Here is a 25,460-nt window from a genome sequence, read left to right as displayed (position 1 = left end):
AAGCCAGCTTTTCCAGTAAGAGGAGCTTCAAGCCCAAGTGCCAGCTGAGCACCTTGCATTTTCCTTGCTCTCCCAAAGCCAGCAACTTGCAGCAGCATCCTGAGGCTGCCACTAGCTGTTGGCAGTTTTTGAAGGAGCAAGAGCTGCTCACCTACAGCAGCACTGCAACCTTAGAGAGGTCTGTGCTACTTCGGGCACTGCCTCCTTCCCCCATAGCTGACAGAGGGGATGACAGAGGTCATAGCGTGTGAAGTTGGGCCACCTAGGAGCCCGGCTGAGCTCGAGAACAACACAGAAGGCTAAAGTTTAATCAAAAGCCAAAACAGATGGCTCAAGCAGCCTCCAAGGTCATAGGTTTCCTCAAAGCCCCAGGCACCATCGCCTCCTTCTGTCCTGCCCAAGGGTTCCACATGTGCAGGCACAGCTAAGCAGAGCCTGGTGCATGCTGAACACCGCAGCATTGCCTTTAAAGAGGGCCTAGCCACCCTGTAACACAGCCCCTTCCCTTCAGCCGTTATGCCTCCCTGCCCCATCCCAAGTAGCTCGCATGAACAACACAACAAGCTTGTTTGCCCTGATATAAGTTTTATTACATAACCTTAATGGCACTGCAGGAGTAAGATAGTCATTAGAGCCCTAAAACACAGGCTGAAAAATATACATTTACATAGATCATTAAACCCCCCCCTCACTCTTCATCTACTGCAGGTCTGGTCTTAAAGCAGGAAACTAGTTTCTCTTCAGTAAGAAAATATATGTAGCTAAATGAAAAATATATAGTTAGAAGAGTTACTGGCTTAAGCTGCTTGTTTGGGGGTTAAACCTCTACCAGCTCCAGAGTGTTTAACTAGGGTTCATTCATGTGTAAAAGACAGAGGTATAGTGTATAAAAAGGCAAAGTTCAGGTACACTCATTTGCTTGGTCCAATTAAGAAATTGCCTTTGCTTCAGGTAAGAATGCTTCCCAGTACTTCACCAGCTGTAGAGAGAGGAGAGAGTCAGGTGCCAGCAGTCACTCTGCCAACTCAGTTCAAGCTCATAACAAGCAAGCTTTCTACAGGCTGAGTTGAGAAGTGTTCAGTGGAGGCAGAAGCCCATGCCCAGTGCACACCAGGAGCTTGGCTCAGCTCTGCCAGGATCACGTACACAGCCCAGAAGTCAGGCCTGAAGCAGGGTGTGACACAACAGCTTGTATTTTGTACCAAGTAGCTTTCCTACTAGGCACTGTGATCAGTCAGAACCGCAGGGCAGAGGCTCCATCCTATAGGGGTTAATCCCTCCCTACCCTGTGGTGCTCAGGGGGAGCAGGATACATCTACCACAGCAGCTCATGCAGGGTGCAACCTCACGCTGCTTAGATCTGACAGCAGAAGTCGGACTGCCAACACTGCTCAGACAACGGGAGTTTGACTGCAAGCAGTCTAAGGATACTGACCTGTTGCTGAGAGTTTAATAATGTCTCAAGGTATTTAGTCACGTGGTTTCTGAAGTCCTTTGATTTCTCTTTCTGCAAGAGACAGTTGCGTAAGTAAGTACAAATCTGAACTAACCACTGAAGCACACCAGGCTGCTGTGCATGTGTGGCATGGGACAGGATTTTCTTGCTCTTCCTGAGACCAAGTGGGACAATCTCAACTGCCCACACACTAAGTGACCAGCAGTAGTATGGGAACATGAAATGGAGGATGAAGTTCACCTGCCAGCTGTGAACATGACAGATCAGCAGGCTCTGAGGATCTTTGCAGATCTGCCTTCTCTTTAATGGATATGCTTATTTGCATACTTGGAGCAGGAGAAAGACTCCTTTATCCAAAGAGGGCAGTTGTCTGCAGTATCACATGCCCCACTCCAACCTGTCTGGATCTGACAATGTTGCCAGCTGCTCCTGCTCTGTAGGGAGGGGGCTTAAGAACCAAGGTGACACCTTGGCTAGGCCAGGCTGGTGTTGCCAGTTAAGAGACACCAAAGCCAACTAGGCCAGCTCAGCCCTCTCACACAGTCCCCTCTTAGGCCTGAGAATTGCTTAAGAGCTGAGACTAACCTACCTCAAACCGTATCACTTCCTTGCGGATCACAGCAGAAATCCGTTCAAAGTCTCTTTCGTATTGTGTCACACGAGACTCCCACTGTAGAGAGAGAGAGAGAGAGAGGGGGAGGAAGTGTGCTGTTTCAGGGAAGGGGAGATGAAGCTTTCACTCCCTCGGAGTGTGTGACCACTCACAGCCGAGAGGCACCTCTGGAGCACAGCCCCCCTAGAGGCCAGCACTTCTGCTCCTCACGTCAGCTCACTGCCACAGCAAGCGGCACTTGCAGCACCCCTCGCACTCAGTGCTCAAACATGCTGCAAGTCCAGGGTCTATTAAGAAAGCCATGTACTGCCACACATGAAGTGAGATGGTGAGCAGCCCCTCCTGCAGCATCTGTGGATTCCTGCAGGGCTTGCTAGAAGCTTGCATTTCCTTTGTTACAAGCCTGGCAATTGCCACGTGGCCCTTCAACTCAAAATGCCCTCTTCTAAAGAGAAGGGGGTCAATTCCGGTACTGCTTGACCTAGAGCAGTGCTGCCACAAGCTATGACTGAGCAGTACTGCATGGAGCAGAAGGAGCCAGGTAGAGACCACAGTGCTCCTCACCCCCTACCTCTGAGATCTCTTCTTTGGCCTGCTGTAGCTTGTCAGGTTTGTTGGCCCAGAGCAGCCTGGCCTCCATCTCCCTCTTCTTCTGCAGCATGGTCTGGGCATCCTGCCATCTCTGCCAGGTCTTCATGCGCTGGTCAAAGGCTCCCTGAAAGGAAGGAGCGGAGAATGAGTTGGCGTGCCCCCAAACAGGCTGTGAGCAGAACACAGGAGTCTTGAGCATGTGCAGGGCTGTACACCAAGCTAGACCACAAGCAGCACAGCCAGGCCCTCTGCTGCTGCTCACTCCTGCCTCCACCACCTCATAAGGCTCAGCAGTAGCAGCAGGCAGCTACAGGCAGCACTGCTGACAGCGACACTCCTGCCTTTGGCAAGGGGCAAGAAGCTGCTTCACCAGTCAGGTCCTGGATCAGTATGAGTCAGAGACTTAATGTGTAACCAAGGCTGCAGCACAGACCAGATCATGGAGGACTTGCCACCTCACTAGTGAGGAAACCGAGGAGTTACATCAAGCAATTAGTGCTTGAAGAGAAGCTTTGGAGACCTCTCCCTGAATGGGGGTGGCAGTAGAGGTTCTGCCTAGCTACTCCAGGGCTTGGCAGGAGACAGTATCAGGGAAGCCCCCAGCTAAGCATGCAGTTCAGCACAGGCCTGGATAGGTCTGAGGCACCTACTGTTTGGCTGTATCCCAAACACTAAGCCTACTCCAAGCTCTGCTGCATGCCCATTTCAGCTCATGGGGGTTCTCTTGATGGAAGCATCAAGAGCTGCCAGCACAAGGAAATGCCTTTGCCAGTCCTGCACTGGATCTCCAGCATTAGCTCCTGCTGTCCTGGAGCAAGGCTGCCTTTAGGCACACAGACCTAAGTGCCTGCAACACCTGCTGACTGCGAGTTACTGCAGAGTACTCAGGCACCAAATTTCAGGCATTTGGCAGGAGACCAATGATTGTTAGCAGACCTGCAAATCACTATCCCAAGCAAGAAAGATCCATCAGACTTTTCAATGTATCCAGCTAGACTGTGGGGAAGAGCTAGAAAAGGCAGAAAGCAGTGTCTGATAGCATGGTCAGGACAGAGCAGCCAAGAAACAGGTCAAGTCCTAGATAACACTATAGTTTCTTACTGGAATGTCCAAGGTATGCCTTATTACCTTCAGCCCTAGAGATCTGTCCTGCTCTGCAGCGTGCGTACCTCCCAGTACAGAGGAGGCTAACAGACCAAGGCGCTCAGCCCAGCCTCAGGCTTGTCCCTACTTAATAAGCTTTCTTCTGATTTCTGCAGCCTCGAGAACTAACCGCTTGGAGACAGGACAAGTTTTGGGCAGAAGCAGTTAATAGCCTTTCAGGCTCACAGCTCACTTGGGACTTTTTTCTGCCAGTCTCCAGCAATCAGCAGCGCATGCCAGGTAGGCTGCACACACTTCAAAGCTCTGGCTACTCCCCAGTAAAGCTTGTCAGATCTATTTGTAACTTGGGTCATGGGTTACCAATTCAGAGCCTCTGCTGTAGCTGTGGCCTCTACCTCTGAATGGCTAAAGACCAGCTAAGAGCTACAAACTTGCTCCATGTTCCTCCTGGAGAACAGCACAGAAAGGCCTCGTCTACCTTACTTTTCTGCTCTGAACAGAGTCCAAGACATGCACAACTCAACAAGCAGCAAGTCTTCCCTCTGCCTGAAGAGATCAGAGATATACAGTGCCCTGCACTTGTATTTAGGAAACCAGCCGCCTCCTGGCATACTTAAGCTTAAGAACTGTGCTAAGAGCAGCAGTTTACCTCAGAGCTTGGCTCTGAGGATTGCTCCCAAGGAGTGCTTACCCTTACAACTGAGAGAAGGCGGATGTAGTCTCCCAGGAGCTCAGCCAGGAGGAAGAAGTCGTTGTTAGCCTGTTCCTGGTGCAGCTGTTCAATCTTCTCTTCCACCTCAGCCAGCTGGGACAGTGCCCGGGACAGGGCTGTGTTGTCCTCTGAGCTCCCCAGCATGGCCAGACTCTTTGCAAATTGTGCTGTATTCAATGCTAGCTCTAGTGAATGGAATAAGACAGTCAACCGATTGGCCTTGCTCTGCTGGGTGCCCTGCAAGTAAAACCCCCATCCTACAGAATCCAGCCTGGAGGCTACTATGGAAACTGCTTTCCTGTAGCCCCAATAGATGCCAGCCAGCCCTGCTGCTGAAGAGCCAGCACTGCCTCACAGTCAGAGCTGGCAGCTTCTGCAGCATGGTGGGAGGGCTAAGCAACTCCAGCCAGGAAGAAGGGAAGTGGCAGAGTGGGAGGACAGGCACAGATTCACAGAAGTCAGCCAAAACATGCAGAGGAAGAAAAACATCCCTGCTCCCTGCCAGAGGATAGCTGGGAATTAACAATAAAATCAGCTCTACTCAGGTTTGCTACAGCAACAGGCTTCACCCAGCAGGACACTGGTTCACTTTAACATTGTGATCCTATCCAGTCCTGCAAGCTTAGATGTGGGGTCATCATTTTACCTCCATCACCCCCAATTAAGAGGCCAAGAGTAATTTACAGCAAGGGAGCAACATTACATCTGCTCAGGAGTGCCTCATAGGACACCTACTCACTGGCAACCTGCAGTCAGGCATTGCCAAGGCTTAACTGTTACAGCTCAAGCTACAGCGCAAGCTGTACCAAGCTCATTACCCTTCCGGTGGTTCACCAGCGTTTCCACAACAGCATGTAACTTCCGTAGCCGCTGCTCCTCACATTCCACCTCCTGCAGCTTCTCCTCGAACCACTGGAATGGATGAGCCAAGAGTTGATTCTCACAGATGGCACCACTGCTTAGCTATGAGATTTACTTGTATTTCACAGCCAAAGCTTGAGCTGGTGGGCAAACACAACTCAAAAGCAAGGAAAAAAGACAGCCTGCAGGTCTCCACATACTTACTATGTCCGATTCATTCATCTTGATGGTCATTTTACTGACAGCATCAGTAGCTTTATTGAACATCTTCAGTATTCCTGCTCCACTCAGGGCCTGGGTGCCTACTGCTCTCGGCAACTACAAAGTAGTAAAATAAACAAATAAATAAATAAATAAATGTTTGTTTTGTCAGAAGATGAAAGTAGCTTTGAGAACAACCCTCACAGTGGCATCACTCTCCCTGTGGTATTCACGTGGATCCCTTGACGGCAGGGTTTCTGCATGCAGCAGTATACACACCACAACTACTGTAAAGCGTTAACAGATGCTCAGAGCACACCTGGCACAACCTGCATGACACTTCAAAACACGGGACTAGGGCTGTTTTCAGACAGATAAGGAGTTCCTGAACCTTCCATGGTATCTGGGGCCAGTCTGTTCTGCTTAGCCAAGGTAATACAGATCTTTAAGAACCATCCCTGCTACTTGAATCCGTGCAGCTGGAACAGAGAGCTGATCAAGCTGCCACAGGTCATGCAAGCACAACAGCAAAGTGCTCTGGAGCATCTCTCCAAGAGCCAGCAGCACCGTGTGTTCCTGGGGACATTACAGCAGAGCAGTGCCTTTGAGGCCAGGTTATACTCCATGCCAGCCCCGCCTATTTCTCAGACTGCTGGTTACAGCAGATGCAGCTAAGTGAGGCTTCTCTATGCCACATGCTCTTATGAAAGTCCTTCAGCACAACAACTGGTCAGAATTGCACAGACTGGGCTCAGCCTCAAAGAGCCTCTAATTTCTCCACATCAGGTGCTCCGCTTTGGTCCAGTTGTACTCAGTGGAACAGCAGGGACCACATCAGATACACAGTTCCGTAAGGAGCCAGTTCTTCCCAGGAATGTCCATTCTAGCTGCAATCCAAGTAACTCATTTAGTTCCTACAATTCCAGCCTGAGGTAGAAGTTTAGCACAAGCAGACAGCAAACAGGACAACTGTCAAGTGAAGCAACTAACATCTGAGCACCAGGCCAAGCCAGCACCAGTTCTCCCTCACTTCTGAGCAGCAGACTAGACTCCTGTCATGAATTTCAGAGGACAAAGACTACTCAAGCTCTTGAAGTATCCCCTCTCCTGCTGTGACTTAAGCAGGCCAGGCCATAGCTCATTATCAGTGTTCGGTGCTTAGGTAAGCACTGACACAAAAGAGTCCTATTCTTGTTACTGGTGGTTAGAGCTCTTACAGGATTCTGCTGCTTCTTGCTGAGAAGAGCCGTGAAGTGCCATGTCTTGCTACCTTCTTGGTTACTGTTTCCTTCTCTATTTCCAAGGTATTTGTAGCTAGCATTGCTCCACAGTACTGACCTCCTCTTTTTCCAAGAACTCCCTGACATCTGGGTCCTGCAGCATTGTTGGATGGCTGACAACTCTCCGGAGGTACCTGCAGAGCAGAACATATCAAGAGTTACTTCTGTTGTAGCAAACCTGGCTCTGAACAACCCCACTGAGGTGTAGTGTGTGCAAGTCATCCACAACACGCTTGTCATTTACTCCAAAATGGCTGAAAGTCAGGCTCAACAAGCTGTTCTCACCCACCCACCATGCAAGAGTCTTGCTTCTCTGTGGACACTAGTGAGACTAGACTTCAAGACCAGACCTGCCAGACATTTGATTAGTACTTGGGACAATCAACAGCAAGTTACTTAAGATGCAGGACTGGACCTTGATCAGTTGGCATCTGTAACAATGACATTTTACCAGTCCTTCAAAGGGCAAACTGGAGGGGAAGAGTATCCTTGTGCCAACTACAGCAGCCAGCACAGGTGGCAGAGCAGAGGCCACTAGTGGACTGTGTAGTCAGGGTGCCAAGTTTAGGAAAGCCTGAGTTGTTCTTCACCTGATCTGCACTGTTTACACCACATGTGAGCTGATGCAAGAGCTCCATTTTACAACCTACATTGTCAGTGGAGTTTGGTCAGCCTCTGACCAAATCCCAGCAAGGTCTTTTGAAGCAGGAGTTAGTTTTAGAGTGAAAGTAATTCTCTGCAGTTGTAACTCTCCAGTGCCCTTCAGCTTCACTGTAAACCTAGAAGCAGACTGCTTCTCATGTAGGGAGGAGAGTGCAGCCAGTCTGACCTTTCAGAGGTCCCTTGCTTGGCTCAGGCACGAGGGGATAGTTGTTTGGATCTGTACCTCTCTAGAGCAGCCCGTCTTTTTTCTAGGAACTCTGCAGAGGAGGAGTCTTCTTTCCCAACTTTCACTTTGGTCATTCCTAGCACAGGAAGAAGATGCAATTGATGAGCAGCTTCAGCTGAACACACAAGGCAGTGAGGTCTGTTACAGAGTACAGACTATCAGCATGACGGCAAAGCTGGGCTTTTTACAATAGAAATTAGATCTTACATCAGCAAGAACTAGGTATAAGCAAATCTTAATTATCTAACTATGTCTAGCAAAAGTCTACATCCAGAGAAGAGGCAGAGCAAGGCCAGGCAAGACCAGAAGGGTTACGAGTCTGGACTCAAGTGAACAGCAATTCAATTACAGTGCTGAGCATGTTTCACTCTATATCAAGTAGATGCAGAGCCATCTGAACTCAAAGCTTTAAGCCCAGAGCCCTGCTGATTCCATACTTACAGCTCTGTCTGCATCATAAAATTCAGATTATTATTTTTATTTCATAGAATCAGTAAGATCAGAAGGAACCTCTGGAGATCATCTAGTCCAACCCGCCTGCTCAAGCAGGGACACCTAGAGCATGTTAGACAGGGTTGCATCCAGGCAGGCTTTGAAGATCTCCAGAGAAGGAGACTCCACAGCCTCTCTGGGCAACCTGTTCAAGTGCTCCGTCACTCTCACAGTGAAGAAATTCCCCCTCGTGTTCAGCTGGAACTTCCTGTGGTTCAGTTTTTGCCCATTGCCTCTTGTCCTGTCATACGGGACAAATGAAAAGAGTTTGCCCCCATCCCCTTGACACACCCCCCTTAAGGTATCTGTATACATTGATAAAATTGAGGGGGGATCTTCTCTTCCCCAGGCTAAACAGGCCCAGCTCTCGCAGCCGTTCCTCAGAGGGCAGATGCTCCAGCTCTGACTATCCTCATATCCCTACACTGGGCTCTCTCCAGTAGCTCCATGTTTCTCTTGAACTGGGCACCCCAGAACTGGACGCAGTACTCAAGATGAGGCCTCCCCAGGGCTGAGTAGAGAGGCAGGATCACCTCCCCCAACCCACTGGCAACACTCTTCCTTATGCCCCCTAGGACACCATTGGCCTTCCTGGCCACAAGGGCACATTGCTGGCTCATAGTCAACTTGTCATCCACCAGCACTCCCAGGTCCTTCTCTGCAGTGCTGCTCTCCAGCAGGTCAGCCCCCAGCTTGTACTGGTGCCTAGGGTTACTTCTCCCTAGTTGCAGGACCCTGCACTCGCCCTTGTTGAACCTCATGAGGTTCCTCTCTGCCCAACTCTCCAGCCTGTCCAGGTCTCTCTGAAGGGCAGCACAGCCCTCAGGTGTGTCAGCCACTCCTCCTAGCTTGGTATCATCAGCAGACTTGCTGAGGAGACACTGTCCCTTCTTCCAGGTCATGGATGAAGTAGTTGATGGAAGCCAGTCCTGAGCCCTGGGGGACGCCACAGGCCTCCAACTAGACTCCACACCACTGATGACAGCCCTCTGAGCTCTGCCTTTCAGCCAGTTCTCAATCCACCTCACTGTCCACTCATCTAACCCACACTTCCCGAGCTTGCCTAGAAGGATGTCACAGGAGACAGTGTCAAAAGCCTTGCTGAAGTCAAGGTACACAACATCCACTGCTCTCCCCTCATCTACCCAGCCAGTTATTCCATCATAGAAGGCTATCAGAATGGTTAAGCAGCATTTCCCCTTGGTGAATCCATGCTGAACACTCCTGATCACCTTCTCCTCCGTATGCTTGGAGATGACATCTAGAATGAGCTGTTCCATTACCTTTCCAGGGATGGAGGTGAGGCTGACCCACCTATAGTTTCCTGGGTCCTCCTTCTTGCCCTTTTTGAAGGCTGGAGTGACATGGGCTTTCATTTATTTATTTCTTATTTTTTAAACTGCCCTCCTTCTGTCCACTGCTCTGCAGCTATCCTCTTTGGGTCTGGGACTGCAGGCAGGAGTACAAGTTCTAGAGCAGCATTCAGCACCTCTACTGCTCACCTATGAGACTCTTCTCAGGTGGTGGAGGAACGATGAACCCGTTCTGGGCATGCTTCTCCGACAGCTTCTCATACAGACCCAGAAAATCACTGAATCTCCTTTTTACTGAGAAGTGCTTGCTCCTGAACATTGGTAGGCTTGTCTGGGGGGAAGAGAGAGGAAAGTCAGGTCAGGCTTGCCTAGGAAAACTGTCTCTACACAAACAGCCTCTAAAGCATTGTTTGTGCTGTCAGTTTTGAGGGTGGTAATAGGACAGCTTGAGCTCTGTGGATGAGGAACAGCTAAAGCTAAACTGTGCAAGCTTTGGCCTAGGCTTTCAGGAACTCACCTTCTAAGAGTTCTCCTCAGATCAAGCAGCAATATTAACATTATTTAATAACAGCGTAGCTGTTACTGTGGCCACAGACTGCTTAGTAATGGCCTAATCCCACCATCCCCGCTTTCCACAAAAAAAGGGGCCACTATCAGGTTACAGCTTGTCTTCAAGGCTACGACTACATGGGCTACCAGTGGCTTTTGACAGTGCTACCAATGCAGGACTGAAGATTAAAAAAAAAGATCTGCTAGTTCCCTTTGCATGCCAGCCATTTCAGGCTGCAGGAGGTAGTGCCTTCCATGAAGGACAGGAATGGGCTGTAACACAGGCCTTCAGGCCTCTTTCATGCTCCAGCAGAGAAGGAAGTGTCATTTGCATTCCTGCACTTACCTCTGGCAAACTAGCTCAGTCTCTTGCAAGCCCTCTCTCCAGATAACCCAAGAGCTGTATGATAAAGGCACCTTCCTACCTAAACCATCCTGTGAGCAGTGCCACAGCTACACACACTCCATGTGCCTTCACCATGGCAGAGCTGGGCACAAAGTGGGAAAGTCACGCTACTGTAGATGCAAAAGGTTGAGACCTGTACATGGTAGCAGTCTCAGTAACATGATGAAGCTGGCCTAGAGTGCTGTTGGACCTGTCATTCAGCAGGGTGATCGACCTGCTGAATTCCAGGCGAGTCAATGGGTCAGTGTTTTTTCAGCTCCAGTTAGATAGAAGTTGTAGACCTACAGTGTAACGTGGCAGCTGCTGGCTTCCTGCACTAGGCGTGCACCCGTACTCCAGGCTCTGGATGCCTTGCTCTACCAATTGCCATTTCTCTAGGAGATCAGCTTCACTTGATCTCTTCAGTTCACTTTGCTCACAGTGAGGGAGCCATCCCAGAAAATATGGGCTCTCGCTACACCACATCAGTTTACATGATTATCACCAGTATAGCCCATCATCTCAATGTCACTTTATAACCATCAAGTACAAGTGAAAGGATCTCAGAAAAAAAATGTGCCATAAGAAGTCTAAAGACAATCCTTCTTGCCTTGGCTCTTAAGACTGGAGTATTAGTGTCTGACAGACCAGAACACTCAACATTGTCAGAGACCCAAAAGGGTTGGCAGCCACTGTAGTAACTCAAGTCAGTTCCTTTCAATGGCATTGCCTACGCCATGCCTAAGCTAAGAGCCAATCAGCTGTACAGGGGTAGCATTGCTGAATGTCTCCTCCAGCTCTATAGCAAGTGGTAGAATTTGTTCAAATTCAAGGCAATACAATGTCCTTCTACTCCTATAATCCTTTATTTTTTCATATATATATATATATATATATATATATATATATATGTGTGTGTGTGTGTGTGTGTATGTGTATATTTATATATAATGTGTGTATATATTTATATATATATACACACATATAAATATGTAAGATATTTATAAGGCTGATGGATAGATACCTACGAACAATTTTTCTGCACAGCTCAGAACAGCATCCCACAGCTGCAAGCACTGTAGCTGCTCCTAAAAGTCAAATTTTTGTTACCAGCCTAGGAGCGCAGGTCCTGACAGCAAACTAGTTACAGCAATAACTTCAGCAAGAGCCAAGCCTAATACAGATCAGCTTAATCTGATGTGACCATCAACACACAATCACTAGCAACAGAGCTGGTGCCCAAGGCTCTCCCTGATGGTTGTCATTCCTGATGCTCACTCCAGTGTCGAGCTGGGAGATCAGCCAGGGCTGCACTGATGCAACTGGCTGAAGTCAAAAATGTTTCTTCAAATAGGTTCAAAACTACTTCTCAGCTAGACTCATCCCTTGGTCTGTAGGAGTGCATTATCATTCACGAATCCCTTGTTACAAGGTATTCAAGCCTCCTGTACTTTTAACATCACCATTGGCATGACTAGGGAAGAGACACACTCCAGCTGCTTTAAAGCAGGAAAGAATAATGGCACCCTGTCACAGGGGCGCAGAGTTAGACATACCTGTGTTGACACTTTGTAGGCTACATACGCGTTCATGCCATCACCTATGGAAAATAAACAAGGCATTAGTATCCCAAGCCTGGCCCTTTCCATTATCACCTAGACATTTTGAAAACTCCAAAGCACAAGGCTCTAGAGATCTCCTGGCATTTGCCTACTTTACTGGTTCCAGTATTAGTCCTGATGAAGTGACAGAGCCCTGCATTCTCACACAGAACTTGAGGCAGCATCTCTTTACAGGACCCTGGACACCTGCCCGTTAGGCATTTACTCAACCTGGCTGCTTGGGACTGCTGAGCCCTCCTTTTACTTCCTAAGGCAGCAAACACTGACAATTAGTCACTTGTTACACGGACAGCATTTGGGCTAACTCCACACATCTGCTCAGAACACAACAATTCAGTGGCTGTACAGCACATGAAGCAGTCTATTCAGAGGATGCAAGTCAGACGGCTCCTGACTACATGTGGTTTGATTCTGAGACATCACAGGCAGCTTCCTCCAGCTAATACAGAAATCCCTTTGTTTGGGAGAGGGAGGGTTTACCTGGTAGTTCAACTGAAGGGCATCCTCAGAAGTCTGATGCTACCCCTAAAATACCTCCAATTTACAAGTCAGTGCCTCTTCCAACTCCAGAACTTGTAAGCCAAGAGCTGGAACAAGCTGCCACAAGTGAGGCTGCTTTGCTGGCTCAGACCAGATGCTACCTAAAAACTCTTCACACCCCAGGGAGAGCCACATAACTGTCAAATTACTCTGATCCCCCATTGCCAACACAGAAAAGACCTCCTGCTTCAGTGCTCCACAGCTGCTCGGCAAGGTGGCAAAGCATGGAGCAAGATGCTTAGTTTGAGGTCAAGGCAACTCTTCCTCTCCCCTGCCAGCCACACAAAGGACAGTGCTTCTTGGAGACCAAGTAAAGTTGTACACCACAGCCATAGGCACTGAGCTCTGCTGGTACAAGCACCATATCACCTCCCTCCCAAAATGTCCTCATGGCTTGCTGCTTTTGAGGTGCTTAGCTTTACAGAGCCTGCTCCTGCCTTGCTTCATTTGGAATGCAGGTTTTTTGCTTTGTTTAGCTTCACTTCCTCTAGATCTTGGAAGAAGCTTTGGGGAAGTGAGTGATCAAGTTTGTGCCTGCAGAGGCAGCTCAAAAGCTGGAACTGTGGCACACAGAGTGCCACATCTGCATTTAGTCATACTGCCAAGCCTGGCCTAACTCAGCTTCATCATTCCACAGGACAGGATGTTAACTCACCAACTTTCTCTGGGTCACTCACTCCTATTGTCAGCTCAAATTTGTCCTCCTGTTCCTCTTCTTCCAGCTGTTTGGAGTAAAGACATAAGGAAAGTCAATTAAATCCAGAAATCCAGGCTCCAGCCTGCTCTAAGTTATAAAATTCCACAGTTCAAAATGAGCTTGTCATAGTGCAAAGGCATTTTTAGTGCTAAAAGTCTGACCAAGGCCATTTGTAAAGTCCTTAGGCTTCTTGCTTGCATTGAAGCTACCTGTTCCAAGAATCCCAAATTGGATTTGATCTTACAGCAATGCTATTTGCACAGAGAGATGTGCAAACTGTTACGGTGCTAATCTGAGAATCTGCAGTCCACTCTCACTCAGCTCCATACAAAATCAGTTCCTTTTAGCTCTTTTACATCACAATTTCAGTTCTCATTTGAAACCACCTAAGAAACTGAGCCTATGTAGAAGGCAAGAAAACAAGGTGTGTAGGCCCAAGGGGACAAGCGCCACAATAGCAACCAGCAGATCCAGCCTGAACAGGTCTTACAATTATACCTTGACAGACTAAAGGCTAGTGGGTGACTACGCCAGCAATGCCCGCTTGCTTAGAGCACCCTGCAGTCCTGCATTAGTGGAACGGTGTTAAAGAACTGGATGAAGCCAAGCTAGAACCGACCCCCTTGCAGCCTTCGGCCTAAAAACTTAAAGGTCACAGCTTACTAGTTCACCAATGAGTTCAGCACCTTGTCCTAGCTCTGCATTGCTTCCTTAGCTAAGCCAGGCCAAAGCTAACTTGAGATGCTACTCTTGACAACACTGCAGTAAGCCAGTCCTCATAAGCTCAGTGGTGCTCAGGGCAGAAAAGGAGCACTTGTTTCAGGGACAAGTTTATGCTCTCTACAGGAGAGGGTCTAGACTCCAACCAGATCTCACCCAAGTAACTAGACTTGGCAACCAGACTACAAGTTCCACTTACGGACCCTGCACTCCAGATAATTTGTACAAGAGAATTTGCACCACTTGCCCCATCTGCAGCAATACAGGGTGCTAGCACTCCAAGTCAGAGTTCAGAACCAGACCAGCAGCTTGCTATTTCAGGCTTGGAAACAGCAGTCTGCTCTACCATGTTTTCACATGAGCAGAGATCCTGTCAGGTTGACCTCAACCCCATTTCAGTGGTATCAGTCTCAGACTGATGGCCTGAGATAAGAGGCAGGACATCCAACATGCCAATTAAATGATGCAATTAACGTAAGATGTATGCTTACATCTGAGTAAACATACAGGTTTCTGCCAATTACAGTCCCAAAACAGTAGGGCAAGTTAGAAAGCTCAGAGCAATTCTCACCTCCTCATAGCTCTTTGGAGGGTTTCTAGAAGAGGAGCTTGCAGCTACGTCTAATGGGGGGGCAGGATTGGATGCTTTGGCCAGTTCCTTCTTCTGGTTGTTTTGCGTGCTGTCTAGAGACAACTCTACAGTGGCATCTGTCAAGAGAAGTTTGCAAGGATCAGCCCCTCTACTTCGCATTACTGAAAAGGTAATTTCTATGTTCTGGGAGAGGTTCATGAGATCTAGGGAGTAACAATAAACAATCAATTTTTATATTCATGGGAGGGCATCCTTAAGCATTGATAAGAGCATGACTTGACATATCTTTCACTGCAGGGGAGATCCTGAGATCAACCCCACTGGAGAGTATCAAGTTAATCCAGAACGCTGCTAGCGGCAGCAGCAACTACACACTAGAACAGCTAGAACCAAGTCTGATTTTACACGGCATATAGACCAGCCTGGCAGGTGGGCTCCTTCCCAGTACACTTCTCCACCGAGAGAAAGTCAAAGTTCTCCAAGAGCTGACTCTTCTTTGGATGGCTCTGCCAGAGGGTTCCCACCTAGCCAAGAAACAGGAGAGCTGTGCAGGGACTGGCCCTTTTTGCTTCCCCTTGGTGAGGAATATTCATGCTTTCTGTTGCTTGAGAACAGCCATATCCCAACTAGAGATACTTTTCCCCACCTTCATGCAGGTGGGAATAACACAAGCCTTTTAACTCTGGAAGGGCACTCACTGCTTTAACAGCTTAAGATGACAAAACTAAAGCAAACCGAGTTTTTAGGCCTCTCCAGCTCCGAAGCAGTTAATCCTGCTGCACGATTATGCTAGAGACCTGGAGGAGGCTACTCTGACCTTCCCAGAAACATCACTAGAGCTCTGCGCTTCCAGAGCAGACTGGAACATAAATTAGAGAGATAAGAACTTGGGATAAACATGAATAAGTATGGTCTAGCTATAAGCAGGTCATGGCTAGAAAGGAGATTACTCCAGGCTTAGATTTCAGAAAGCTCCAGGAAGCGCTCAGTAGACAGAGACTTACCTGCAAATAAGTCCTGATCATCTTGCTCTACAGGAACCCCATTCTCCTTGGAGCTGCTGCTCACAGGGAGCAGGGATTCTCTTTTTGGTGCTGTGGGCTTGCTCTGTAAAAGAATTAAAAGCACATAAACAAAAGTCATTCACACTGAGGAGTAGAGGATGGAGGACCAAACAGCCCACCTTCAGTTTTCAGCAGAACAGGGGCACCTAACAGATCACTAGCATGTGCCAGTCCACAGGCCAAGTGTCACAGATGCAGTCCTTCAGCTACAGGCTTTGGGAGCAGCAGGTAGTAAAATGCACATAAATACTCCTGTTCATGACACCCATAATAGACCTGGCCATGCTGTTTCCAGGTAGTGACCCTGCATATCAGCTTTAAAGCTGCATCAAGCCAGATGGGCAATGCTAGGGATCCTCATGCACTTAGCAGTACCAGGCTGAGCGTGCTAACAAAAGATCCCTTGAGAAGTCTAAGCTATTGTCACTGGTGGCAGAGGCCTGCAGCAATTTACTTGCCAATCGGTACCTACTGGCAATTTGCCATGGACCACAAGAACCTTGTTAGCAGCTCAGCTTGGGTTAGCAGTTCAATCACTACCACAGGCTGAGCTGCCCTTCCCTGGAAGGCCTGTTAAAGCATAACCCAGCTTCCTTCACACAGGGCTTAACACAGCAGTTTGCTTCCACTTCAAAAGTAGCGCCAGAGCAGCTTCTGAACTCTGCTCCCCCAACACTGCTGGTAGCCAACAGTGCTGGTAGTCTCCATTGCAGGAGGCGACAGTGCTGCCACCTGCAACACTTCTCTTCCTCCCCACCAAGCAAAGACAAGGCTCCCATGGCTGGATTAAAGCAGGGGCACAGCTCATCATGCTTGACAAATCCCAGGGTTTACAAAGTCTTGCACACTGCACTTCGATTCAAAGCTTGTGTCCTTAGCATGCCACCACACTATGGCTCAGCTGGGACAAGCCAGCCTCAAAACCTTGGGGCACAGACTTAAGGAGCTGAACCTGCAGAATGCCACAGCAAACAGCCTCCAAGGCTTGCAGGGTTTGCCAAAAGTGTCCTGGCTACTGGGAACAGGTTCTAGGACAAAATGAAACCTGCCCCAGAGCTTGTATGTCTACTGGTCTGCTACATTAGAAAACAATTTGTGTACTCCTGCTACTTAGTTTGAATGATAGCTACAGGCAAGAGCTATGGACAGTGGTGCCATGAATCACCCTTCACTTTGAACCAAGACAAGCAAGTACAAGTTATTCTAAACCAGAGTAAGAGTGCAAGTGCTATTCTTTAATGTCTTAATGCTGCCAGGCAGAGCACAAAACATTTCTTTGATGGACAGTAAATGAAGTACTATTAGCAGCAACTCCAAACTGACAGGCTATGGAGAGCATCACTGGTTTCCATTACTTCTTCAGGAGCAAAGCAGTGCTAATGCAGCTCCTGTGTAAGGTAGGGCCAAGTCTTTGGTTATATAAAACTCCAGAGCCATTTGATGAAAGGTCCTCTCCTATTTTAAGAAGCTTTTTTCTGGAAGAGAAAGCAGAGACTCATTCCCAGCTTAGATCAGAACAGTTACAGGCAGGATGTACCAGAGGTACATTTTCTAGTGGTGGAAAATTGAAAGCAAACACACCAAACGGACCCATGGCAAACACCATGCATAGATCCACAAGTGATTAAGCGAGCCAGTCAGCAGACATGAGCAAGACTGCTTCCCAGTCCCCACAGAGCCCATCAGTTGAAACACCAAACCTATTTCTCACCAGGCACATAAGGACCTTACATACTTCCAGCACTGCTCTCTAGGCCAGGAGCAGGGACAGTTCAGTATATCTGAGGAATATCAGCCACCAACAGGAATGTTTCAGCACTGGTGATGGGCAGAGTAAGGCTCACATGTGGGACCACACTACCTCTAACACAGGATCCTCACCCCTACCTGTTTTGGCCCTGCTCAGACAGCTTGTTTTGGTGCAGGACCTTCCACACAGCCAAGGATCATTCTCTTCTTAGCATAAGTTGCTGGTGTACTTCAGCAATGCTAAAACAAGTGTTCACAGGGATCTTGCAGCAACCTCTGAACACTGTTCCAGTAGCTACTTTCTCCCCCAGCCTTGCACATAAACAAACAAGAGTGCTATCACCACGGTGATACTATGTTAGGTACATGTCTGGCAGGGGTCATTCCAATCCTCCGCTCCTGCAGTAGTTCTTTAAGTTGTTAAGAAACTCCTATATGGATATACCAAGGGAGGCACTGAAGTTTCTCTTGTTAGCCTTTCAGCTCCCAGTCCTCTTTGAGGCACAGGAAGAGTCATCTACTTTTCTAGAGTGACCAAGTTCACTTGCTTTAGAGTTAGTTTCTAAGAACATGAAATTACTATGCCTTGTTCCTTCTTTTCCATCTGTTACTACAGAAGATGACAACTGTAGCCTCTTTTGGATCAGCGCATGACACCACACCCACGATCTCAGAGGCCTGATTTAGTACACAGCACAACCACGATGAGACAAGGCAAATTAAGTTCCCCAAGTCCCCCCAGTACAAGTCTGGTTTGTTTTCTGCTTGTCACAGGGAAGCAGATACTGTTTCAGAAAAGCTGACACTTGAACACACCCCAGGAGAGGATCACGGCCATGCAGTTGTCCAGCTTCCATAAACAGAGAGATGAGTTCCAGCTCTCGTTATACTTATGCCTCACCCACTCTTGCTGCCTCCTATTTTACGGCTAAACACCTTCAAGCTGCCTGACCACTGGCTGTCATACAGATCTGCCTCACCAGCCCAATTCCCTTGTCTCACAAAGTGTTTTGCTAATACTCAAGGGCAGACAGACAAGCAAAGCCAAAAGGTCACAACAGGAAACTGAAGTATTAATTACGACAGTCAACCCGACAACAACACTAAGCACCTGATAAGCTGCTTTAGCTCAAACTTCAGTTTCTGTGAAGAGCCACTTTATTTGCATGAAAGTGCAAGGCAGTCGACCCTTGCCTGTTTTGGTAGGCTCCCTCTACCATAAAGCTCTCAGAGCAAGCCACATTGCATCTTCTAGTTCTTAAATAAAGGTCGTGAACTTCTCAGGACAAGCACCACCTTCAACTGCCAGCCAAAGGTACCAGCATAAATTGTTTTCCCTAACATTGGATGACTAAGGTCCTGTCCAGCCAGCACTGCATTTTCCCATGTTATTGTCAGCACAAGACTCCACTGCTCTGCTACGCCCAGACCAATACAAATGTTTCATCCTCAGAAGCACATATGCAGGGCAGAATCTAGCCATAAGCAACATCATCCCAGAACTGTCTATTCCTCTACTGCTAAGCCAGCTCCAGACTCCTGGCAAGATAACTATTTGCTGCTAAGAGAGCACAGTTCAAGGACATCAGAGCAGCATCAGGTCAGAAGCTTCATCAGGAATGGTACAGAAACAGCTACAGCTTAACTGCAGCTTTCTGCCAGTCAGCAGGATGGGGCTTTGCTGGGCCAGCTCCATGCCCTGTGATGGGCAGGTTTGCATGCTTGCTGCACTACCCTAGACAGTCAAGTCTGTGGTTTCCTATTGGAGGAAAGGTAAAAGCTGGGCACAGTCCAGCCAGAAGGGAAAGCATCGGGGCTGGGGAACTACAGACAGATGAAGAAAGCTTCTGGAGAGATTCTGGCCAGACACCCCAGCTCCTCCTGTCCTGCCTGCAGGAACAGGGCAAAAAAAGCCTAGGTGAAGCAGCCAGGGAAAAGCCATAGTGTCATAGCTACTCCTTGCAGGAGGCAAGGCAAGAAGCTGCAGCTTGTGGAGCTTAGGAAAGCAATCCTAGTCCCTGCAGCATCCACATGAAGGGCCTCCTCTAGGAGACTGGTTTAGTAGGCAAATCCTCACTCAGTACAAACTCTGAAACCAAGAACCCAAGGCCAGACTCTGGCTGGGGAGTAGATTCAGATTAATAAAGCACCAAACAGGCATCAAGGCCTCAGCACGCACTCTTGCGATGCATGACCCTGCTTCAGCTTCTGACCCGATGCTTTCTGGTCCTTGAACTTTGCTCTCTTCAGAGCCCCCACAATGCTGTTTTTGTGCCAAGAACCTACTTCAGCAGCAGCTTAGTCTCATCCTGCACAAACTGCCACACATCTAAACTGCTGCTGTTCAGACACCTCTGGAAGCGTGCACAACTGCATCCGTACCTGCTGCTCTTCAGTCTGGCTGTCCCTGTGCACGCCAGCCCAAAGCTACATTTTCACTGCTAAGTTCACAGAGACCTGGCATCAGCTATTGTCAGAGTTACTGTGACCTTACTGCAGTCACTGAGATAACCAACTTATTGAACTGTCCCCTCACATCAACTCTGTTCAAAGCTGCATCAGTCACTGCTTTAACTTTCTTGCTTATTCCTGTTCAACGCCTGGAACAAATGCAGGCCCAATCAGCTGAAGCCGGCATGAGTTAATGCCAACAGCTTTCAACAGCCAGAGATTCACAGACCCACAAAACTACTAGGAACAAAAAAGAGGTGCTATAAACCCCCAGCCATTTCCTCCACTGCACTCACATTCACCAGGTTATTTGTGCAGCAATGCAGTGACCCAGTTTGCTGAATTGATCCAGATGAAAAAGTATCAACTAAACCTTCCCGATATCTTTTGCTCCATGGCTGCACAGTTGCTTGTTTCAGCACAAGGTAAGGGCAGTCACTGAAATACACCTGAGCTGCCCCACTACGAGGATTGGAGTTACCTCTTCCACACCTCACAGAGAAAGTCTCACCTTCCATTCCAGCTCCAAGTCCATAAGCACCAAACTGGTCATATCATCACGCTCCTAGCTATCGAGGGGACAACAGCTACCCCCTGGGTTGGAATCCTGTACATTTCCATGTGAAGTCACATAGCAAACTGAGACACAACAGGAACATTGGACAGCAGCTGCTAGGTTTCAGCCTGGCAAGACAGTCACTTACTAGTTAGTTTTAACCTGAAGCTAGGCTGGAGCAAGCAGCCAGCTTTGGATGCCATACCCAAGCCCCACCAGGGCATCTTTGCAGCTCTTTCAGGACTCTCAGATTCTGCAAGAACTGACAAGTTAACTGCACTGGAAGAGCAGCAAAGCAGATGCTTTACTTGAGCAACACCTCCCGGTCACACTTCAGCTATCCACTCTCCCCAAACCCTGTGCATTGCTGGGGGGCATTTAACTCACCCATGCAGCACCGGCCTCACCATAACGAACCTCAGACACTTTCAGAAGGAGCAGGACAGCTGTGACTGCTACGTGGCGAGCAGAGGTGCCCACGGCCAGCCCAGAGATAAGCACACAGCCCGAATTTCCTCCCAAAAAGGGGACTCTGCCCTCTCACCCTTCTTTTTGGCACCTTCTTCAACCAAACCCAGAGGATGTTGCAGCCACCGGGCAGCTCCATCCCGGCTCCCCAGCAGGGAGCGGCGGCGGCGGCTCTCGCCGACGGAGAAGGGGCCCCCGGGGACCGCCCCGGCCTGCTCGCTGCCCGGCACGAGCCGCGGGGAAGCGCCCAAGGCCGCCCCCGCCCGCCCGCCCGCCTCCCTCAGCACCGGCCGCCCGCGCCCCGCACTCACGGGGCCGGTGAAGATGTCCTCGCCCTCCGTGTCGCTGTCGGCCGCCCCCAGCGCGTCGCCGTCGCCGCGGGGCTCGGGAAAGGGCGGGGGGAGGCGCTCGACGGGGGAGGGGGAGCCCGAGCTGCAGGCGCCGCCCGACGCCATGTCCACGCGCGCCGCCGCCGCTTCCGCCTGCGACACCCGCGGCGGAAACCGCCGCCGCCGCCTTAAGGCCCGCGGGGGGGCGGGGCTTCGGGGGCGGGGCCGGCGGGGCCCAAAGCCTCACGGTTGGCTGGTGACCCCGCTCTCTCCGCCCTCCCCCGCCAACGAGAGCCAACGAGCACCGCCTCTTCCTTCCTCTGGCGGGCGTCGCTCCCTCCCCATAGAAACAGCAGCGAGCTCGGCGGGGAGAGACGGCGGGGAGAGGGATGCCCTCTGGGCCGTACCATTGCACCAGAGGAGGGGGGAGCGCGCCCCCTCTCGAGGCAGTGGGCGAGCCCAGGGCCGGCCCCGCGCTGAGGGGCCCGTGGGGGCGCGGCGGCCGCGGAGCTCCCAGCGGGGCCGGGCAGGGGCGACGGGCCGGGGCTCCCCGAGCGGGGACGGGACGGAACGGGGCCGGACCTGACCCAGAGCCCTCCGAGTAGGCGCAGGGGCTCCGTGTGGGGAGGGCGGCAAGCGCCGCTGAGCAAAGCCCTGCAGCCCCCTCGACGCCCCGAGTGAAGCGGCCAAGGGCCGTCACCCGGCCGCGTCCCTCCTTGCGCAGAAGCCCCTCGTCCCTCACCATCGCTCCCAAACAGCCTCTGGCAGGGAGGGGTGTTGGGGTCCATCTCCTGCCCCAGTGGAGGGCACCCAGCCCCGGGCCATTTCCCACATCAGGGGCTTGTGGCGCTCCACCACACCGGCAGGCCTGTGCCCTCCTCAGCAGAGGTTTTGCTAACGAACTCGATGACGAGTGCTCAGCGTTTGAGCATCCTGGGCTCCCGAGGTGGTGTTAGTCTGACCAGGCATTGGCCACCTCAGCAGGCTGTGAACCCCGTCGCCACATGTTTTCAGGCACCTCCTGCCTGCTGGGTTTGAGGATTCCCTGTCAGGGAGTTGCCAAATGGGGTAGCCCAACAGAGGAGAAGGAGCAGGTCATAGTGAGGAAGGACAAGGAAACCCCTGCAAAACCCTCTGAGCTTCACCAAACCAGTGGCTCAAGGGCAGAGGAGCTGGGCTGCTTGATCTGTGTCTTGCTTTGATAGAAGGGACCCTTGAGAACTCGCACCAGCACAGGACCGTGCTCTCCTCCAAAGGAGCAGGAGTAGAGTAGAGCTGAGAAAACCTTGACTCTCCCAAGGCTTTTAAGGAGCTCTGGCATAAGGGAGAAGGGCCTGATGCAGATAACTAGTTAAAATGGGAGAAAGCAGGGAGCTCTTGCGGCAGAGAGATGTCACCAGAGTCCTGTGAGCTCTACACTGCTCGGTGGGGCCATAACAAGGCTCTGAGCAGGGAGGGGACAGGACTTGCTCGCCCAGAGTAGTGGGCAGCTACACTGGGAAGCAAGATACCATCTGGCCATCAAGAACCATGCGCAAGCCCTTGGGATTCCAGGCTGTGCAATAAAATGGTGGGTCAAATCCAAAGCAGATGAACGTTCACAGGAAACACAATTATGTCACACATCAAACTGTGGCTCTGAGCTGTCATGAATGGCAGCTGGGAGAGAGGAGATGTCTTCATGAAAAAGTCAGCTCAGCAGGGGTGGAAAACAGGGATGAGATGGTAGGAGAGGAAAGCTGAGGTCACTGTGTAAGCCAGCGGGCTATTTGCATCTCAAATATTGCCTGAGCTCTGGAGCCAAAGTCAGCATGAGAGGACGTGTTGATCAGTGAAGCTCTTTTCCCAGTTCAAGGACCAGGGAAACTGAAGGAAGTTGGCAAGAACCAGGTTTGAAATTAAGGAAATGTTTCTTTGTGCAGCTCGGAGCAAAGCTGGGGAACTCAGCCTGGGAACCTTCCCCCAAGGAGGGGGTAGCTGTTACAGGTGCATGTGGGGAAAGGGAACAGGAGAAACCCCTTGGTAGCACATACAAACCGTTCTGCCATGGGTGCCGTGGTGGTAAGCAGCAGTGTCATTCGTGCGCGTCCTCTGGATCTTCCACCCAGTGCACCTCCTTTGGGTCCAGGAATCATTGTCTCCCTTCTCTACCACTGTCTGGGGCTGCCTGCTACCCCACCTCAGGGACTCCCCACTCTATAGCCATGATGGTCCCCCTCAGGGCTAGTCAGCCCCCAGCCTGCACCAATGCAGGTGTTAATCCCTCAGTGCATGGTCAGGGTTTGGTTTCTGCCCTGGTTGAGGTTCAGGAGGTTCCTGCTTTGGTCCGTTCCTCTGAACTCGCAGGACAGCTAGCAGAGGCACTGCAGAGGGAAGGGCTGGGGGACCACGAATCAGGAGGCTGGAAGCAGTAGACGCTTAATCTGTATGTACAGCAGCTGAATTCGTTGACCTGGTTGTTCCCTGTGTTGCCTTCAGAGAGGTTAACTTCTACTGAACAGCAGTGCCTAGGAAGACGAGTTGCTTAACTAAGGTGCTTAAAACTGAGCGGTGCAGGTATCTCCTCGGAGAATAAGCAGAGAGGCAAGGATTTTCCTTCATGTTTAAGAACAATTTCCTGAAAGGAAAGAACAAAGTCTAGTAGATGTCAGGAATGTGCTTGGGTCTGGTCTGCACCCTTCTAAGTTTGAGCATTTGTTTTTATATGTGACTGCAAGCGTGTCACATGCCCCTTTTCTCCTTCGTTTTTCCTGCCCATCTGGAGAGGAGTGTTTGTGCTAGATCTGTGCTCAGCTCCTTTTCAAACTGAAAACATAACATTGTATATCCTTATCTCAAAGGCCTCAGTGGCATCCTCCTTTCTATAAATCAGTGAGCTACTGCTAGTTCCTGTTTCATCTCAGGACTGTTTATGATATCAGGCCCTTTCTTTCTGCCTGTGGAAACTGTGGAAAAAGTCTGTCTTCTGTACAAGCCTGGTAGTGATGAAGTTCTTTTGCTTAAGGTAGATCACCATGCAGGCATCATCCCAGATGGTCTCAGTTGATTGAAACTATTGGTTTCACCTTGTGAGTTCTGCTTCTGCCCCAACACACTACAAGTAGAGAGGTATTACTTATTTTTGAAATAAACAAGGTGTAGAAAACTTACTCTAAACTGGTTCACCTTATTAGTTTTATTTTCTGAGAACCACATTTCTAATGCATAGACTATACTGCTGTCCTCTCTGGTTTCTTCTTTTAGGGAAAGACCAGCAGAAGGATATCCTGCAATGTGTTCCAGCTGCCAGACTCCCCTCGGCTTTTAAGCTGCCAAGAAACTGTGTTCGTTATAATACAGTATTGCCCCTTCAGGGAAAGTACACAAGAGTTGATACAGCTCCATCAGGGTTTTTAAAAGTGGCTAGCAGCTAAGACTTCAGGCCAGAGGAGACGTGCATGTTCTGAATGGGAGGCTGGTGAGAGGTATGTCTACACCACCACTGGACACCTGTGTTTAGGTAGCCGAGTTGCTTTCCTGATGTCAGATGAGATGAATCCTCTTGCTGTTCTTTCCTGTACACTGCTGACAATGTGCTAGTGCCACTTTTCAAGTGACATATTGGTAGATGGTTGTTCAGCTAACAGGAATTGGGGTGAAATAGCTTTATTCCCTTTTGATGGGAAGTGCCTTTCACCTCCTTGTTCCTGAGCTTGCAGATGATGGGGTTCGGGACGGGGTCATGGAGTCACAGAGAGAGAACCTTGTTCACATCCAGGAAAAAGCTGAACTTAAGGCATACACAGAGGAATATTGCTGTTCCACAGAATAAGGTCGCTATGGGAAGGTGTGAGGAACAAATAGAGAATGCTTTGTATCTTCTGTTGGCAGACAGTTTTGAGGACAGAGGAAAGAATGAGGCAGTAGGACACTGAGATTAGTAAGAAAGGCATCAGGATGGTAACAACAGCAGCCAGACTGATCTGAAGTTCATTCCAGTAAGTGTCCCCACACCCCATCACAGGCTGGATCTCACAGAAGAAATGATTGAGCACCTCTGAAAGGTACTAAGAAGAGATACAGCATGCCCAATACCACAAGGTCGCCACGCATCCATGTTGTGCTCATGTATCATATCAGCCAAGAGGCAGCCCTCAGTTGCTCCAAATAATGAAGAAATACATCAGTGCAGTATAACCTGCAAGAGATGGAGATGTCCCCCTACAGAAGGGTGACCGGCTCCTTGG

At 49.7% G+C, this 25,460-nt stretch overlaps 1 protein-coding gene across 2 annotated transcripts; it reads right to left on the bottom strand.

The window, feature by feature from the left end:
- Positions 1-565: 565 nt before the first annotated feature.
- Positions 566-21,404, bottom strand: SNX1 (sorting nexin 1). Of its 2 annotated transcripts, XM_062583802.1 has the most exons (15): positions 21,217-21,404; positions 15,622-15,724; positions 14,597-14,733; positions 13,264-13,330; positions 12,003-12,046; positions 9,702-9,843; positions 7,705-7,783; positions 6,877-6,952; positions 5,542-5,655; positions 5,295-5,388; positions 4,456-4,661; positions 2,641-2,784; positions 2,046-2,126; positions 1,436-1,507; positions 566-979 (listed from the first exon to the last, which is right to left on the bottom strand). In XM_062583802.1, the coding sequence occupies exons 1-15, from the start codon at positions 21,358-21,360 to the stop codon at positions 929-931; spliced, it is 1,554 nt and encodes a 517-aa protein (XP_062439786.1). In that variant the 5' UTR covers positions 21,361-21,404; the 3' UTR covers positions 566-928. The 2 variants fall into 2 exon arrangements, with proteins under 2 accessions (XP_062439786.1, XP_062439787.1); XM_062583803.1 differs by lacking the exons at positions 14,597-14,733; positions 21,217-21,404 and having other exon boundaries at positions 15,622-15,719.
- Positions 21,405-25,460: the final 4,056 nt, after the last annotated feature.

Source organism: Rhea pennata, chromosome 10 (genome assembly GCF_028389875.1).
Source record: "Rhea pennata isolate bPtePen1 chromosome 10, bPtePen1.pri, whole genome shotgun sequence".
NCBI lineage: Eukaryota > Metazoa > Chordata > Aves > Rheiformes > Rheidae > Rhea > Rhea pennata.
Note: the sequence above shows the minus strand (reverse complement) of the source record. Positions and strands in the feature narration are given on the sequence as shown.